Raw genomic sequence first — 20,917 nt, forward strand, 5'->3', positions numbered from 1 at the left:
ATATAAGCCAATAACTTAACCTGCACACAATAAAAATATTAAAACTTGAAATTCTAAATAATATCAAGCATGGAATAATTGAATTACTATCATTGGTTTGGGGGCAGGAAGAATGTTAACATTAATTTGCTACATTTATAAAAAATGTACAAGTATATAATATAATGAATTCATGTATACTCTACATAAACCATGTTCATGAAATTAAAAAAACCATTTTAATTTAATATAATATAACTTAACATCATTAGCATTTAATAATCTCTTCTATGCAAATTGCTGGTTTCTATAATAGGGAAACCCTTACACAATCTAATATGTTATTAATTTTTTTAAATTGTAATTTTTCTCACTTCTTCATAAGAGCTCCCTATTTGCATTGATCTAGTCATGCTTAAAAGTCAATTTATTTAACTTCAGACTAACTTTTAAACATTTTTCTTTCTTCTGACCCTAGAACATTTATAAGATCTGATAATGTGTTTTTGTGATTATACTTTTATCAAAACTGCTTTAATAGTCTCTAATTTATTATAGTCCATTGTTAACATCTCTCCTGAGTAATTGAATTTTTATTTCACGCAGGAGATATATAAAATAAAAGATAGTTAGGGGCAATGTAAATGTCACAACTAAACAGTAATATAAATTGGTGATAAAAGATGTATTCAATCATATTTTCTAAATAAATTGGGGATATTTCATATCAAAACTAGGAAAGGATATATTTTTGTATCTTTCAAGATAGAAGAATATTATAAGTGACAAAAGCATGATAATCAAATAAAATCATAGTGCAAAAAATATCTTTTTTTATGCTACTAAAAATGAGTACTTGTGCAGCACTGAATTTTATGAGTACAGAGGGAAATCAAGAAGTGCACAAATCTGATTCCATAAAATACGTGAAGATGAATGCTCTTTGGCATCACTTCTCTACTATGCATGCTTATACATCAGATTAGATACCCGAAAGGAAATTCTGTTACTCTCTTCAGAGTAAGAAAGATAGTAATGAGATAATTCCATTCTTTGAAACTATTAAGACACAGCACTTATGTCCAGTACCCAAACGTATTTACATAAAAATGAGATTTTCTTGAGGATAGACCTATATGAGAACAAATATATTGTAACATGTTACGGTTCATTGTCTGCTTTGACATGTTCTATATTTAAAAATACAAAGAAACAGAAAACAGAAGACCTGTCATTCATCCTGCGTGATAGACAACCTATAGGTAATAATATAGAACACATTTTTGTTGTCCATCATTTCTGTCACTCACCAATTCATTTAGTTCATTTACAAAGTATAGGTCATATTGCCACAGCTATTGGGTTAAAATGAAATAAAGAACTAGTGAAACAGTTCTCAGAAATAAGATCCGTATTACATTATGCATTCTCTTATTTATATTTTCTATGCTTTTTAGTTTGTCAATCAAATATGATAAAGTCACTGTTTTTAAGAAAACCTTTAAGTCTCATCCATGCTGTGCCCATGCACATTCCACCTTCCTCTCTCTTGTCAAGCATCATCTTCTTTTAAGGTCAGCATTTCATAGACATTTATGAGGCCAGTCCTTACAGCATCCAGTAATTCTCCCAGTGGTCACACAACAGATGGTGAGCATCTGGTCTCCCCTCACCTCAAGGTTTAAGTCATTAACAAAAACATCAAGCTCAGGCATTGCATGAGTGTTGCAGGTTAAGTATATTTCAATGAGTCCTATCTATTCCCAAATTACATTAAAAAGGCATATTATTTGCAACTTTTGGTTGCTTAGGCAACAGCAAATTATTGAACAGGCTACATCCAAGTTAATGTAAATTGAAAGTCTTTTTCCAGTCGTCTGCAGTAGTAGAGGTTAATAAAGGTTATGTTAAGGTGATACTGTAATTATGATAATCACCTGTTTGAAGGAGAATTAGGGAAAGGCACTAAAAATATACAATTATAGGATGAGATATTATTAACTTAATATATGAATAATAACAATATAGCTTAACAAAGTTTCAGAAGCTTTTGAAAACCAAACCAAAACATAACACAAAACTTCTCATACAAGTACTGTGAAGTTACTTCAAGTTTCTGAAATACGGTTAATCCCTCCTGCAGTTCTTGTGCTGGGATTTCAAGATAAAGGAACAGTCCGTGCCCACTAGGAATTTGGTTTGCTGCGCAAGCTTCTGGTGAACTCTTATAATCCACAGAGCTCCTGAAACTACATGTAGTTTATTGTGTGTGTGTGTGTGTATATATATATATATATATATTTAATCCATGACAACGCATAAATACCATACAATTCAAAAGGGTTCTTGATCCCATAATATCAAGAAACACAAGGGGTGATAGAAATTCTGAACTGAATAATTATTTGACATTTTTATACTAACAGGCTTTAGAATTAGAGGACCAGAATTTAGTTGAATATCTGGTGCTCCCTTGCTATTAACTTGAGCACATTATATTATTGATCAGTTTCTTCCTCTGTAAAAAAAAAAAAAGGTAAGTATGGGATATACCACATAATGTTGTGAGGAATAAATGAAGTAACACCAGTAAAACTCTTGGGACAGTCTCTGACATAGAGCAAGTCTTCAGTAAACAGTAGTGGTGATGGTGATCATGATGACAGAAGAGGGAAAATAAAAGAAAGAGAAGAATTTGGAGAGAGAGCAGTGGTAATAGAAATTAGGTTTCATGGCAAACTCAAAGAACCTCCAAATATAGAGAGATGGATGAGAACAATCATTTAATACTTTATGCATACCATTCGCTAGTGTAAAATTGTTATAAATAAATTTAATTTTATCCTCCCAACAGTCCTATAAAAAAGGTCATCCTCACTTTAAACATGATGAACCTTATACCTAAAATACCTAGCCCAACGACAACACATAACTCATTAACTAAACCGAGTATCACAGAGGGAAAAACCAGGACTCACATGGTTATCAGTCTTCCCAAGAGTCCATCATGGAATAGCCATCACTTCCCTAGTCTCCATGCAATTTAGAAGGAAAAAAAAAAAAAAAAAAAAATATATATATATATATATATATGTTTGTGTGTGTGCCTAGCTGCAAATTATTTAGATTTAAGCTCAAAAGTTACTTTTGTTTTTATACTGATCACTTGTCCAGCTTATCTGTGCTTTTCTGCTCGTCCAAAGTAACACACCAGAGTGGGATTGAATGTGAATCCTTTACAGAATGATATTTCCACATAGTTAACTGTGAGTCCTATTGGCTTCCAGACACATGGTCATAATAACCAATTCAAGAGGGTACAAGGCAGTGAGACAATAATAGTGCTAATTCTAATATTACACTTATGGATTTCTAGGTCCCAACTATTATCTACTAAAAATATTTAGTCTCTTCATTACTACCTAGTGTACCCATGTCTTTCCCCACTTCATCTGCTCTCTGCTGTAAATTGTTTTGAGTAGATTAAAGATGAAAATACTTGTACTGTGTCTTTCCATCTTCTGGATAAAGAACCTGGGTCTAAGGCAGAAACTTAAAGAAACTTCTCGCAGAGATAATCTACAAATCTTCTGTCCACCCAAACACCAGGATTCACTCTTTATTGCAGCCAATGCCTGCGTTCTTTCCACTGTGCTCCACTATCTCGTGCAAGAAAATACATATTTAGATTCCCACAGAATCATTCTGATGTAAAGCAGGCATCAAAGCAAATTTTAATGACCCCAGAAAAAAATGTGCAACTGTGTATATTTTGATGTTGTGCAGTATCAGACACTCTACTGATTTTTTGCTAAAACACAACTCTTATTTGAGGAAGATTAAAATTGTACCTAAGACCCAAAATAACCATGAAATGGTTTCTCTAACAAGGTATGTATCTATTTATGCTTTATCATATTGATGGGCTGTTTTTAGTCAGACCAGCTAATTTCTTGTTTATGAAGGAAGTTTCACATTTGCTCTGTTCAGCTGAGTCTGCCCCCGAAGCCTAAGGGGTGTAGCTCTTTACACTCATCTCCAGCACTGCACTTCCCTCTTACAGTTAAATGGGAAGATTTGAGGAAGGCAAGATGGGAAATATACCCCTGGGAAAGCAAAACACTGAAAACTTTTGAAGCAAACAAGATACCAAATACATGGTATATTTCAAGTTTTTCCCCAAAATGCACCCTCCCTCCTTCCCTATTTTCCTCTTTCCTAATGCCTCTTGTATCCCCTTCTGAACATTCAGAGACTGGCATGACAACCTGACTGCCTCCAGACGCCCTATCCTCCCACGTTTTCCTTCAGTGAATATTGCCTACGTAATGTTTCTATTTCTCCTCTTTACTTTCCTACTATACCTCACGATCATCATTCTTCCCCTACCCAAGTAAATGGCTTCTCTCTGTGTGTTAATATTTCATCTTGGCTTCAGACCTACAAATCCTGCCCACTGAATACTTCCACTTGGATGTCCCTTAGGCACCTACAACACAGCATCTTTCCCTTTAAAATCTTCCTTTCCCATAAATCCCCCAACTCAAGGAATCAAGCCATCAATTAACCAGTCAGAAATCTGAACGTCATCCTTGACTTTCCCAAATAATCACCAAGATGTTTCAATCCCAACATTTAAATATCTTATAAATTCCCACAACTGTGAATGCTCCCACCCCATCCCTTTCATTCAGGCATTCCTGGATTTTGCTACAAAAGACTTAACTGTGTTCTCAGATTTTACTCTTGGCCCTTCTGTTGACTGTAAACTCTGTAGCCATAATTATCTTTCTAAAGCACAAAGCATACTACTTCCCTTCTTAAAATCCTGGTCTCCTAGGATAAAGTTTAAACTCTTCACTGAACCCAGATGATCTGGCCCCTGTGTGTCTCTGACCTTCTCTCATACTTACTATACTTCATATTGCCAACAATCCAACCAGGCTGAACTTCCCTCAGTTTGTCAAGTACACCACATTCTCTTCTCATGCCTCTGTGTCTCTATGCTTACCTTTACACACAGGTACGCACACACACACGCACACACGCACACCTGCCCAAATAAAAGTTTTTCTGGAAAGCTTTTCCTTATTCCCCAAATTTGACTTATGTGCTCTCCTTGGTGTTCCCATTACCCTTGTTACATTCATCCCAAATTAGACTACTTTTAATACTGTATTTTAATCCCCTCATCACTTTTTTGCATCCTCCATGAAGTTGGAAGGTCAGTGAGAGCAGAGACTGTGCCTATATCATTTTTAGATCAGCATTTCTTAAACACATGCTATGAGCCTAGTGTTCTAACATTCTCAACAACCCTGTGAGATAGGAACTGTTTTTTAACCCTGTTTAACAGAGAGAAACCTGAGGCACAGAGAGATTGGTTACCCTACTCGGTATTACACAGTTAATAAACTGAGCTGAAATTTCAACTCAGGTGGTCTGGCTCCAGTGCCCGCAGCCTTAACAGCTGTGTAAGCTTCCTATATTATTTATCATTCCATATCCAGTGCCTAGCCGAGTGCCAGACATTGAACAGGGACTCAGAATAGATGTGTTGAATTACAAATTAAAGGCAGTGTAGGTTTCCATCAAGTATTAGAGTTATGGTAGCCCAACCGGGGAAGAATGGTCTCCTACAAGAGAGGAGGTGTTAAAAAAGCCAAGAAGAGTAACTAGGGGATTAAGTAAGGAAATTGGCAGGTCTTAATGGATCAGGATTTTGTAGTGACGGTACAAGGAGACGGTGTAAAGGAAAGAGTTGAAATCACTAATCACTTCTACAACTGTGACTACGTGAAACTATTTAGCTTCTTTTTAACCTATAAACAAACCACCTTTGAAAATAAATGTTCATGCTAACCTAGAACTCAGGAATGATACGAGCAGCAAAATAAGCAGGGCCAGGGCATCGAGGATCCATTTGAGCTGTGCTGACGTCTGCCACGGACGTGGAGCTAGGACAAGAGCGTGCACACAAGTGACATCTTATCAAAATGACAGTCACCCATGCAAAGCATTTATCTGCCGTGGTACAGTGACAGCAGTGTGGAGCTGAAGAAATGTTTCAGTAAAGAAAACATTTCAGTGTAATTACAAATATGGCATGCAGACATTCTAAATAAGTAGATTGTACCTAATCCACGGGAGAAAAAAAGTCTCTTGTGGTCAAGCACTGCACATGTAAAGAGAATGAACACGTCCAGGACAGCAGGCAGCATCGAACAAATTTGGGGGGTACAGGAAAGTAACCTAAAAGAATTCTGTGCTTTTAGCAACTAGAAGCAGTTTACTCTCCATGATTAGATTTAATGCAACGACTACCAGTAATACATTCTCCTTCTTCCTAGTAATATTTATAATTAACTGTGGGTTTTTGGATGCTTCGTTTTAGAGTGTCCAAGAGGTTACTGCAGAAATGGTGGGACTTGTGTAGTGGAGAAAAACGGTCCTATGTGTCGGTAAGAACCATTGCCTTTTTTTTTTCTTTTAACATGTATTGTTGTCGTTTTATTTTTCTTGAGGCTGATCTAATGAATGAACATGTGGTTATTAAGGTAAAAATAGTGGATAATGACACCATTTACACTTATCTGTCTGAATAAGAGAAAGGAAGATGTGAGTGTATTTTAGAAAAATATCAATTATTTCACATGACTTTATGTCTCTCAACATTTTATATTGTATGGGACAGATGGCTTTAATAGTACTCATTATTCCTTTTTTTAATATTTATGTAAGGTTATAAAAAATGTTTTATATGGATATCATCCTATTTCAGATGAACTTAGTGTCTGTATTTCCTATCTCCCTTTTTATTTCAAATTCCATATTTTTCTTTTCTAACAAGACAAGGATAAAATTATTTCATAAATAGAAGCTTTTTCCGGTTTTTTCAGTGGATGCTTATGAGTAGCTAAGGTTAAGGTACAGATAAGGAACATACTTGCATACTTAAAGCAAAAATAAACAAAAACAGTCCTTGTGATTTCTTCTGGGAATTATTTATACTGCATATCAAAGACGGCTTGACTTTTTTTTTTCGCTCACCCTTTAGGAAATTGTGCAAACTGTTTCATAAATTCTAAAGGAAATGATGCATATTCCATTATATTTGTGTTTATGACTTGTTAGTCTAACAGACCGATGGATATATTACCCTTGCTTATTAGAGAAATGGTTTCAGGTTGATACTCAAGTCATAACAAAGCACGCAGAAGTATCTGGAAAACAACATTAATAGTTGTTTACATTCTTATATCCTTCTGAGTCAACACTCATATTTAGGAAAAGTTGTTTATCCCTAAAAAATGCAAAAACCTCTACCAAGTAAAACAACAACAAAAAATTTTATGATGAAATATAACACTGTTTTAACATTGTTGAAATGGAAATATTAATGGGTTTCTCAAAGTATTTGGCTCTCAAATGCACTACATAATTTATCTCACAGCATCTTAGCAAAATTATACGTTTCCCTGTATCGGTTTCCATGGAAATTAACTTACCACAAACTATAACTTGATGGAAATACAGAATAAGTAATATTAATTTCTAAAAATCTCCTGGAAGAAATTGAGAATGATGGCGTAAATGTTTATTAAGCATCAGCTGAGTGGGTCATGTTGTTTGGTGTCAGCTGTTTACAGTAAGGACATTTGAATTTTTGTCTTCTCTAACCCTGATGGTTAGACAGGAAAGCTCCCCACTGCAGTTAGTCTCAGCTGAGCAAGCAAAGAGTTTTGCGTTCTTGGCAACATCCTCATGTACTTAAATAAACTTTAAAAATTGAAATCCAGATGGTGATGTTCGAAACTTCTTTCTCTCAAGTGAGAAAACTCTATAATGTGGGGAGGAGATGTGACAGGAGGATTGACAGAGAGAAGGACCAAAGAAAGGAAATTAATGCAAAAAAATGTATAAAGGAATTCACTAACCAGAAAGCTAATGAAGTATTTTAATATGTTACTTTTGATAGTAAATAATACTTTGCAAATAGCTAAGTAACTGTAATTACCATCAAAATAACTGTCTGGACTGAGTGCTATCTGCTATGTAGGGGTGAAAAAAAGAGACTTTTGAATATTTTTTTCATAGTATAATATGGTAGTCTCTTCATTCAAATTTTTATTTCTTTAAATTGTGAACTGCAAAAGTGATACATGTGTATTGCAATAAAAGTTTTTAAAAGCATAAAATAGTGTATGAGGCAAAAAGTAGAAATCCCAATGCCTAAATCCTACTCTTGAGTAGTATGGCTTATATCCATGTGGCTTTCCTTTCACAAACATGCACACACGAGCGCACATTTATTTCTTACTGAAATGTGAATTACACTTTGCAGTATACTTTGTGCTGTGTTTTTTTTAATCTCTTCATGAAATATCATGCTGTTCTTCCACGTCAGTAAACATGACTCTAGATCCACTACTTACCAGCTGTCTAATATTGGGTAAATCCCTCAATCTGACTGTGTTTCTGCTTCTTCTTTGGTAAGACAGAGAAAATATCAGCACTTACCTCATAGAGCAGATATGAGATTTAAAGGGGTTAATATATGTAAGACATTCTGCATAGAGCCTGACACATAAAAGACATTACAGGAATGCTAGCCATCAGTATTACTACGCCACTGTTTTATGCTGTATAGTGTATAGTATTTAATATATGGGCTTGTCATCATTTAATTAACCCCATTAATCCTACTCCAGATTATTTGGTTCTTTTTTTTTTTTTTTAATAAATTTATTTTATTTATTTATTTATTGGCTGCCTTGGGTCCTCGTTGCTGTGTGCGGGCTTTCTCTAGTTGTAGCGAGCAGGGGCTACTCTTCGTTGTGGTGCGCGGGCTTCTCACTGCAGTGGCTTCTCTTGTTGTGGAGCACAGGCTGTAGGCTCGTGGGCTTCGTAGTTGCAGCACGCAGGCTCCGTAGTTGTGGCTCGCGGGCTCTAGAGCGCAGGCTCAGTAGTTGTGGCTCACGGGCTTAGTCGCTCTGCGGCATGTGGGATCTTCACAGACCAGGGATGGAACCCATGTCCCCTGCATTGGCAGGTGGATTCTTAACCACTGTGCCACCAGGGAAGTCCTGGTCATTTGGTTCTTGAATATTTTGTTTCACAGTATCTTGCAATACCCATCCTTTGACTTATCCTTGCACAATTCCTTACTTTAAGCATAATGTGTCTTAATGAAATGCCAAATAATGGTTAAATTATTTCTAATTGCACTTAGTGTCAGATTCATTTCCAATTAAATTTAATGTCCAGTTCATTTGTCACATACAGGTACTCATTTTTGGATTTAAGGTTAAGTGAAGACAGCTTTAGAATATAGTTTTAGAGTAACTATAGGGCACTGTGGAAAGGTTTTGGCTTTATGTCAAGCCCTGTTCTCTTATTCCCAAGAGTGGGAATTCATTGTCTTTGTTACCCAAAGAAGTAAGGACAGAAGGCCAAAGCCCACCTCTCATCCAGGCCATTGTGAATACAAGAATTTCATGGTTTCCTGAGGAAGCCTCTCACAAAAACCTTTGGATTTCCTCTTGGAATCTAAGGTTTTATCTATAATCCAGAAGAAAGAGAATGTATAAGGTCATTTGTGTTGCTGGGAGCTTGTAATTATCCACAGGAGTAGAAACTACTAGGTGAACCATGGTTTTCCTTTACTTGAGAAACATTAACAACTTGGCATGTCTGAGGGCTGAAGACGCAAACCGTGAGCCAAAAGAGGTAAATTATTCCTCACTTAAGGAGGCTCGATCATTATTTCAATTATACCAATATGTTTATTAGAAACCTATGTAATGTAAATTCCAAATTAATATGGAGGGCAGGAAAGAGGTTACAAGAAAGAAAAGAAAAGAAGTTAGCCAGGCTAAAAGAGAGACATAGGAAGCAACATCAGATTTAAAATACATATATAATTACATACATATATAAAATTTTACTATATATATTTATTTCATATATATTCTTATTACATCAACATTTTATATTATATTTCATGCATAATTTCATTTTAAACAAGAAATATATCTAGAAGAAGGACTGAAACAAAAGGTAAGAAAAAATGATTTGGCTAATAAAAATAAAAATACACAGTAATGACCTTATTAATATCAAAACCCCACAGAATTATAGTATAAGCACATTTTTTAAAGGCTATATCGTTTTTAAAAGGCTATATCATTTTAAATTAAAATGATACACTCTAAAAAGTTACAATAGGCAAAACTCTCTGTGTATCAAATAAGATAGTAACAAAATACAGAAAGCAAAAATTCCTAAATATCCAAAAGAAATAAAAAATAGACGGGTGACAAAAAAAAAATACCTTTTGGAAATTTTAAATACCATTTCTAGGAAACCCTTATATTAGAAAGGCACTTTAACCTGGAATTTAAAAGGCAATAAAAATGGTAATTTATCATTTCTTACCTTCTCTATATGGGAGTGTTTGAGAGTGAATTACCCTTTTTCTTTACCTGATTTGGGGGATATCACTGGCCATCACTCTCACTTTTCTTTACTTGTTCCTTCCCTTTCCTGCAATGTTGTAGTACTCCAATCCTCAGTGCTTGAAATTCTTCTCTTTTCTTCCTACCCTCACTTACTATATGATCTCATCTAAGCTTGGGTTAATTTATTGGCTTTGAATACAATTTATCAACAGCCCAAACCTATGCCACTAAATTCCACATTCTTAAATTCAGTCCCCAAAAAGACACCAGATCGCATCTGGATATCTAATAGGCATCACAAATTTAACATGTCCAAAAAGATCTTTTGCCTCGACAGGCGGTCTTCTCCTCTTTCTCCAAGCTTTGCACGCACTGTTCCCTCTGCCTAGAGTTTTCTTTTTCTACCCTATTTTCCCAAAGGATGCCTTTTAATGCTTAAGATCCAATATAAATGGCATTTTCTCTGGGAATCCTTTCCCATACCAACCAGGAAGAATGGCTCATTGCTCCTTCTGGGCTCCGCTATTGCTTCCCTCATTATGTTTTTTTACAAGTGTTTGTTTTACGAAATTACCTATTTAAAACCTGCCCTACCTATCCTATTAAGAAATATATTTCCAATGCAATATCATTTTTTATGACTATCAAATTTTGTTTTTCCCAATTTTTACTAGCTCTATATGTAAGGATAAACTCTTAGACAGTTATGCTCACTGAAAATAATCTGTAATATGAAGGATAAAAATCAGTTGGAAAGGGAAATCAAAATACTAGTTTAAGGAGGAAAAGGAACTATTAAAAATTCTAAATATTAAAGGCAAATGTCTTCATGTATTTTTTGTTGGAAGGTGATGTGTATCCAATCACTATGGTATTTACGTTTCAGTGTCTACATTTGAGCAGTCTAAGAGTTTTATTTATAGTAGCCTGGAGAGTGCATCCTTTGCAGTTTCTTAAAGATGAAAAAAATTTAACTTTGACTTAAAATTAAAGGGACTACAAAGTTTTTTCGAAAACTCTTTTGGGGTGTGTGGGCAAACATTTTGAAGACCATTGTCTTCAAAAGGTATGTTTTCCATACCTTTTCATGACTAGTACCAAATTCATACCTGACATTGTAAGAACCATTTGAATGATATATTGAATGAAGGATGAACAAATGAATACAAATAGAAAGTTCTGAAGTTTCCAGGAAAAAATATCAATACTTTTAAATATGTTCTTAAATTATTGATATGAGCATATGGCCTCACCATAACCCAGACTATCAACCACAGAGGAACTCTTGGGTACTTTCTATGTGTGCTGCAAGAAGTATTGGGTTGGCCAAAAAGTTCATTTGGGTTTTTCCATAACATCTTACAGAGAAACCCAAACTAATCTTTTGGCCAACCCAATATACTGAGTGAGCCTATGATGTGCTCATTATACTAAAAAGAAATTACTCTCCAGTTTGTAGGACAGCATGGATACCAAAAAAGAAAAATGTCACCCATTAAAGAAACTCTGGGAATTCTACAATGACAGAAGAGGGTGCTCTTAAACTAGGAATCTTGTAAACTACCTCATTACAGCCCTAGGCTTGAAATGAAGAATAAATGCAATTTCCATCTCTACAAAACCACTGTTTAAAATAAAATTTAGCTTATGAACACTCTCCTTCCCCCACCAAAAAAAGAAAGAAAGAGAAAAAGGAAGAAAGAAGGAAATAAATAAAGAAAGATGAAGCAAAAAAGAAAATACTCTAAGACCCCAACTCCAAAGTGAATTAAATATTGTCAGAAAAAACATTTAGGGATATTGGAAAAAAATTCTTAATTGAGAAATTCAAGTACAAATGGACAACAAAACAGTAAGAATCGAATAAGAATCAATGGAACTCAGGAAAAAAATTAAATAAAAAAGAAAGAAAGACTAAATTACAGTTCTCCCAAAGGAGGACATATTTAAATTTATTAAGGAATTGTGAACAAAGGTTGGGAAATAACCAAGGGAATGAAAATGAGATAAAGTAAAAAGAACAAAAGAGAAAGTATTTGAAGTGGAAGACAAAGAATATGGATGTACAGTTGACCCTTGTACAACATGGATTTGAACTGCACACAACTTATATGCAGATTATAAGCCCACTTATATGCAGATTTTTTCCAAAAAAATATGCACTACAGTACAACACATTTCATGAATGCTTGGATCTGAGGATGTGGAACTTCAAATACAGAGGGCTGACTGTAAAATTATGCATGGATTTTCAACTGTGCAGGAGTTGGAGTTCTTAAACCCCAAGTTGTTCAAAGATCAACTGCAGTTTGAGTCCCTAAAAAGGAAAAACAAAACAATGGAACAGAATTAATATTTAAAACTATAATCCAAGAAAACTTTCAGCAATGAAAGAAAACCTGAATTTACATAATGAAAGGGTCAACAGTTACTTGGGAAATTTGACACAAACCTAGCAACTCCAAGATATATCCTAGTAAAAATATTAAGCTCTAAACCAAAGAAAAATATCCTCATGACCTCTAGGGAAAAAGACCAAATAATAAGGAAAAGGGATTAGTCAAGCATTAGACTTCTAAAAGCAGAGAGCCAAAGAAATCTATTACGATTTTCTCCAGGGTTTTAAAAAAAAGTCTTAAGTCTTTTCAAAAAAAACATTAAGGAAAATATGAATTGATATCCAATTGATGCTTCCTTGATATTATAAAAAATAAATTCTTTATTCCTAAATTCAGCATCTTAATAGAGAATCACAAAAGGCATTTCCATGAAGATGTTAGGAACAAGGCACATATGACCACTATCTTCACTGATATTTAACATTTTTATGAGACATAGTAGTCAATACAATTTGACCAAAAACAAAACAAGACAAAAAAACAAAAAAGGAAGCATAAAAATTAGGAAAGAAGTTAAATTATCATGATAGTATACCTGGAAAACCTTAGAAAATAATCCTAAATATTAATTCAAAAGTTAAAATCAATTCAATAAGTTTGGAGGATATAAAATTAGCATTCAGAAATCAATAGTCTGTATACACAAAACTAGAGGAAAAAGTGGAAAAGGAAACCCTACTCACAACAAAAATAAAAAGATAAAATATTTAGGAATAAATGTAAAAAATAAAAGCAAACCTGTATGATTAAAAACAATCCCAAAAGTCTTAAACAGGTAGAAAGACATTTTCCTTTCCTGGGTAGCTGACGCAACATCTTAAGGACCTTGGTTCTCCCTCGGTTAATCTATAAATTTAACACAATCCCTACAAAAATACCCACAAATTGGGGTAAACAATTTGGTACTAAAGTTCCCATGGAAAAATACACATGGAATTAACTGGTTAAACACTGAAAAAGACAAGCTACTAGAGGCTGAGTAGCCCTAGAATAAGCAGAATTAAGTCCTTATCATTAAAGCAATGTGGTACAGGAACTTGAATAGGCATTATAGACATTTCAGACTAACAGAATAGAGTAAAAATTCTAGAAATATATCCAATTGCACATGAAAATTTAGTAAATGGTACAGATGACATCCTAAGTCACTGAACAGGATCGACTTTCAAGCAGTGTTGGGGCAACTAGTTAGCTATTTGGAAAAAGATAAAAATTAGAACCACACCTCACACCATACACACATAAAAATAAACTTCAGGTAGATCAGAATTCAAAATGAAATTATACGTCCTAGGGTGAATTTAAAACCATTTACATACATGGTGAATTCCTCTATAATCTGGATGTAAGAATAAAGCTTTTTTCAATGACTCAAGTCCAAATGCAATCAAACATAATACTGATAAATTTGACTACATAAATTTTGGTTAGAAAGAATCTTTTGCATGGCACAAAATATACAATATGTAACATCAAAAGACAGCTGGCAATCTGAGAGAAAATGCTTGTATTATATATCTCAGAAAAATGAAAATATCCCTAATACTTAAAGAGCTGTTTTAAAATATGGGGAAGTCCAAACATCACATTAAGAAAATGGACAGTGATTAGTTTAAAAATATGTAAAATTATGCTTAAACATATGAAAATAATTCAACTTCATTCATGAGATAAAGACAAATTCAAACCATACTAAGATGCTATTCCCCACCTCTCTGATGAGCAACATATTCTGTTGGTAAGGATATAAAGAAACAAGCACTTGGCTAGTAGAAATGCAAATTGGTATAATTTTCATGGTATAAAAATTGGTATATATTTGTATGGTAAATTGGTATAATTTTTTTTTGGCAACATCTAAAAATACTACATATTCATTTAGTTTTTGAACCTAACGATTCCACTTCTAGAATTTATACTGTTGGTACAATTCCAGCACTATGAGAATAAGTGTCCACAAGGTTACTTGCTGTAAGCATTTTTATAATTTCAAAATATTGGAAACAACCTAAATGCCCACATATAGGAGAGTGGCTGAATAAACTATGGTACATCCACACAACAGAGTACAATTGGAATGTGGAACAGTTAAGGAGTGTCCATTCTACCAGGTGTGGGGCAGGTGTTGCCTGGGGCAGGCTAAAGGAAAATGAAAATATGTAGTCATAGTTGCTAGAACCATCCTATGGCTTTTCTTTCATTTGACGCAAATGTTAAAAATCTGAGGTATGCTACTGGCTTACATCAGGCACCTCTTAAGTGTTTGACATGCCTTTGGCCTTCGCATAAACCTACAGAGCAGATGATACGGTGTCTAATTTGGCAGGTAAGGAGATGAGACTGTGAAATTAAGTAATTTTACCAAAGACAAAGAGCAAGAAAGGCGGTGGAGTTCAGGTTTAAACCTCAGTCTTCTGGCCAGCGTCTGTACTCCTAAGTTATGAACCATCGTGGTATTTTGCCTCTTTGGGGATTTGACTAGGTGGCTTGTGATTCTATGATTGCAAGATTCGATGAGTATAGATTTGAATCAAATGCCTGAAGAAATTCTAGAACGAAGCTTTATTTGCATTTGGCTGTTTTCTGTTCTTTAGCATACCGTGCACTTCTAGTATTCTTATGAGTGTTCGTGTTGTTCCTTTTTGCCCATATTACTCTTTCTCACCTTGACTACCTGAAAAACTCCAGATTTATCTTTTAGGTCTCAACTCGTGTAGAACGTCCTCTCTATTTTCCTGAACCAACACATATGAGTCGTATCCTGTATGCAGTATACAAAAGAGGACAGGGATATGACCCTAAAACCAAGTAAACCTGGGTTTGGGTATGAACTCCATCCACCATTTACTAACTCCATAACTTTGAATAAATTACCTAACCTTTTTATAAGGAGGAGGGGAAAATGAACATTTGCTAAGAAACCAACATTCTCCGCCATGATGGAGTTGTGAATTGAAAAGAGCTTTTGTACTGCTGAAATGTATAATTCATAATCATTTTATTTACTTAAGAACAGTTTTTTAAATGTATCTAAGTGGGAAGCACTAGTAATCCGTTTGCCAGTTTCTTATTTAACATTGTTGAAATCATCTCCATAGCAACCCACAATAGTTCTTTACTAGTGGAATACAGAACAAATGATCAAAATTTAACATCATGGCCTCTGTTGTTATTTTTTTCAAACATAGTACGCAAGTGCTAAGGACTAAAAAATATATTTATAATAACACTTGAATGTTCTGTAAATGAAAATTATTTCAAGAAGTCAATTTAAAGAGGAGGGCATTTAGATATCTTCTGTGTAGTAAGCTTAAGAGGTCATGTGGTTGTAGTTTCTTCATATCCAACACATGGAAGAAACAATTTTATGGGAAAATATAAATTACCAAAATTGGCCCAAGCAGAGGTATTAAAGTTGAGTAGCTTAAGTGACACAGTAGAAATTTTAAAAGACAAAGATGTAGTCCCTCTCTTCCAATTGTGTACCTAGTTTAAAAAACTGAAAGTATCTTCCCTTAAATCCAGGAATAAGAAAAAAAGGATCTGCTGCCACTGAGATTATTCCATTTGCTCAAGAGGTTTTTTTTTTTTTTTTTATTACGCGGGCCTCTCACTGTTGTGGCCTCTCCCATTGCGGGGCACAGGCTCCGGACGCGCAGGCTCAGCGGCCATGGCTCACGGGCCCAGCCGCTCCGCAGCATGTGGGATCTTCCCGGACCGGGGCACGAACCCGTGTCCCCTGAATTGGAAGGCGGACTCCCAACCACTGCGCCACCAGGGAAGCCCGCTCAAGAGGTTTTAAGCAAAGGAATAAGGAAAAAGAAGTAAGAGTGAGACATATTGAAAAAGAAGAAAGACAAATATTATTGCAGATATTTACAGACTAGGAAATTCAAGCAAGTTAACTGTGACACTATTAGACTGATAAAAAGGGTTCAACAAGGTAGATGGATACCAGGTAAATATGCAACACTAAGTAAATTTCCTTTTCATCAGTAGGAAAAATAATTGAGAAAGATAATTAGAAAAGAGCTCCATTCTGAACTAGCTGTGTTATTATAATATATACAGGCCTACACTTAACTGTAAATGTTTAAGACCCACATAAAGAAAACTGAAGGTACAAATGAAGGACACTCAAAGACCTGATCAAATGGGTAAGAAAGAAGCAAATGAACTTACTTTCTGGAATTAACCATATTCAGTAGTGTACAAATGACAGTTAACAGAGGACATTTTTAGTGTCTTAGATTTTTATTTATTTTTGAAATAGACCAGTGGGTCTTAATGTTCACCAGAAAAATAAATATAATATTTAAAGACAAAATTAAGGATTGGTATTTGCTGTACTTCATAGTAAAGCTTGTCATAAAGTCATGGTAATAAATATTGTGGAGCTGGGACAGAAAGAGACAAATAGACTGTTGGAACAGGTAAAGAGTCTACTAATAGGTTGATGTAGCTATGTGACATTAATGTAAAATAGGTGGCATTTCAAGTTGATGAGAGTGGATGGGTTGAACTACGTAATAATTGGTGTTAGGACAGTTGGTTAGCCATTTATTTAAAATATAAATTGTTATTGACATTATACCCAGGGAATTAATCCCAGATTTATGAAAGGTATAAATAGGGAAAACATACAAAAATTCTTAGAGAAAATATACAATAAGGGAATAGCTTACAATCTTGATGAATAGAGGTCATTTATAAGCTTACTAGGCAGCCATAAAAGAAAAGATGAATAGCTTTGGAAATTTGACCACATGGATGGTTCCTAAACAAAAATAAAACTGCAGTAATGGTGAAAGACACCATAACCAAAATTTTTTAAAAACACAGTTACAAGCCACAAGAAAGATATACTGTATATACTATAAATGGGGATTAGCTATAATATGTAGTGTTCCCTCAAAGCAATAAAAATTATACAATAAATGATAGACAAAGATTATTCACAGAAGAAGGAATATCAATGGTCAACACATATCTAAAATAATTCAACCCTCTTTATGGGGCTTCCCTGGTGATGCAGTGGTTGAGAGTCCGCCTGCTGATGCAGGGGACACGGGTTCGTGCCCCGGTCCGGGAGGATCCCACATGCCGCGGAGCGGCTGGGCCCGTGAGCCATGGCTGCTGAGCCTGTGCGTCCGGAGCCTGTGCTCCGCAACGGGAGACGCCACAACAGTGAGAGGACTGCATACCGAAAAGAAAAAAAAAAAAAAAAATTCAACCCTGTTTAATAAATAAGTGCAAAGTTAAACCTTTGAAACCTTGGTTTAACCCATCAAAGTGACAAAAAAAAGTTTAGTAATATCTACTATTTGTGAGACTGTAGAAACATTGACCCTCTTTTACACAGATTATGGGAATATAACCAGTATATTTAGGAAACTAAACATACAACATTTAGGAAAAGAAACTTGTAGGAAAGACAAAGTGGCAATATCCATTCAAGAATTTAATATTCATACTCTTAAACTCAGCCAACCTCAATCCTAGGAATCTAGCCTACTGTCATATTAACAAGAAATATGCAGATAAATGTGTTGATTTTGATATTGTGCAGTACTATTCTGAAAACAAATTTAAATGTAGGATACTATGTAACAATTTTTTTAATGGAAATATAAATCCTGACATAGGAATGTATGTTGTTAGGTAAAATGTGCAAATTCCAAAATAATATGCGTATTAAAATACTATGCAGGGTACAGAAAGTATGTGAAAATGCAAAACAAGTGTAACAGCATACACATCAAAGTATTCAGAGTTGTCAGCGACCTGTCTAGAAGGAGGCTGGCTCTGGAGGAAAGGGCAGTTTCGTATTTTAGTTTCTGCATTTGTATTTTAACAAGAACTGCTTTAGTAGCTTAGAAATGCATTTTTCCAAAAAGATCTTAAAAACGGTCACAATATTTAAAAAATAACACCACCTCTTAACAGTAAAAGGCAGGGCCAGCTGGCTGCTTTCAGCAGCGGCTCTGAGATGAAATGTGCCCGTCCCTCGGTTTTCCTCCCCTGTTGTCAGAAAGCATTACACACTTTGTGCCTCGTGCAGAGTCAGACAAGCCAGGAATGCGATTGAAGATGAAGCAAATAACCTCTCTTCCCAAGCCTCCCTCCCCGCCTCACTCCCAGAGCTGGATTCTTCTCCACTCACATATGCCCAGAGAGTCATGAAAATCAAAAGCACGGTAATACCTAATTTTGCTTCTCTGACCCTTTCCCAGAAAGGAAGCCTCGTGATGTGTTGGCACACTTAATTGTCCAATTGTTTCTAGACTTTCCATGCCAGCCGTGAGCTTTCACAGCCGAAAATGGCATTGCTTTGACAGTCTGATGCAAGTGCCTCTTGAATGACCTGTGGACTCATCCAGGGAGGACATCCTCCAAGGAAGGACATGGCCCAGATTTCATACACTGGCTGTTGCTGACAGGGATTTGTGAACCAGATATTTTCCAGAGTCTCTGGTATGACCTGACTGTTAAGTAGATATTTCTCTTCTCCTGGAAGAAAAGTGGTGGGTTATTTCTGGGGCAGGATCTAATGCCAATGGACTGGCTTTAAAGAGAGAGAACAAGAGATAGCTGTCTATATTGTGAAGATCAGGAACTTGGAAAAGCTCAGTACTTCTCCAATCCTAAAATAGCTGCATAGGAAAATGTGTCCTCTTAATCGACACAGTTTTTACTTTATCACTTTTCCTAGCGTATGCACAATTGAACTTTAATGGGGTAGTCATTGATTGGAAATGACATCTTTTCTTTCTTCACCGTGCGTGATGAGTGTGTGTGTGTGTGTTTCCAATGCAGTCTATTGAATGGGAAATAAAAAGCCCAGCAGAGGTGCTCAGAGACCTGAGCTTCGAAGAATGCTGACAAAAAGTCATTCCTCAGACTGAATTTCACAATTTCCCAAACCAGACTCCCCAGTGGCACCGGAACTACAGGCCATCCAGTTCTGCCCTGATCCTACATAGCTTTTCTTCCTGCTCAGCCAGCATGAGTTAAACTATGTCAGAGTAGAATCTTTTGTGGTGTTGCTAGGTGGCTGATCTCTGCCTTACAGAAGCGAAATCTAGCTAATGAGGTAGAACTTTTTGAACTTCTCCCTCTTCGTAGTGAAATGTTGACACATCTAAGTAGTTCAATGCATTTTAATTTTGAAACTCCCGCGGGACTTTTCTCATCCTCTGAAAGTCCTCGTTTATGTTTGCCATTGCCTTAATCTGCTGTCCATCTGTAACTCTGAGATGTACGGCATCCCTTTGTATTCTTCAGAGAAAGACTTTGTTTATTTTCCTTAGTTTGGCCAGGAGGAAGAAGGAGGTAACGGAACTTGTTTGTGTCTATAAGTTTAGGATTAAATTGTCACTACTCATTATCAGTGGCTAGATTTTATATAAGCTGTAAGTCTATAGGTCCATATTATCCTTCTGTCTACTATGTATTGATACGTAAAAACTTGTGAGAGTCAGATATATGAAAACTAGAAAAAGTAATACACAATACAGAACAAATAATTTTATGGAAAGTATGATAGTGTTGGTAGATGTTCTTGCCTTTTCATTCTCTGTGGGCAGTGACTGACCACACAAATACACTGGAGTAAATACCACAAGAGTAGCAAGAAAAAAAGATAAAAGAGAACAGGCATTTTGGTGTTAAAGAGAAATGTATCCCTTTTGAATTTATTGCTTGGGGATCCAGAATGAAAACATAGAAGATCCCTTCACAGCAAAACTTTTGTTTTGGTGTCACCACTATCTGACAATGTAGAGGACTAAAGTGACATGCTTTCTGAATATACATGGGGAATTCTAATTTTGGAATAAAAATATTTTCTAATAATTGCTTTCTTCATTTTGTAGATAAAACTGAAAAACACTATTCTCTTGTTAGAGTGTCAGAATGAGAATGTCTTTAGTTTGAATTAAGACTTCAGTAAAGGAAACAAGGCTTTACATATATTATTCTTTTCCATTTTGTTGGAATTTAAAATATTACAAGAATTTTCTCTGTAGCAATGTAAGTTGTAATGCATTGTCTTTTCCTATTGGTTATGGAGGAACACAA

The 20,917-nt window shown here is 35.3% G+C and overlaps 1 protein-coding gene across 1 annotated transcript in view; it reads left to right on the top strand.

Moving 5' to 3' along the window:
• MALRD1 (MAM and LDL receptor class A domain containing 1) overlaps positions 1-20,917 on the top strand; it is a 598,156-nt gene that overhangs the window by 498,641 nt on the left and 78,598 nt on the right. Inside the window, exon 37 of the mRNA XM_065871795.1 lies at positions 6,374-6,440. Coding sequence (XP_065727867.1) covers positions 6,374-6,440 — 67 coding nt within the window. The remainder of the gene's footprint in view (positions 1-6,373; positions 6,441-20,917) is intronic.

The sequence above is a fragment of the Phocoena phocoena genome, chromosome 2 (assembly GCF_963924675.1).
Source record: "Phocoena phocoena chromosome 2, mPhoPho1.1, whole genome shotgun sequence".
NCBI classification, from domain to species: Eukaryota; Metazoa; Chordata; class Mammalia; order Artiodactyla; family Phocoenidae; genus Phocoena; species Phocoena phocoena.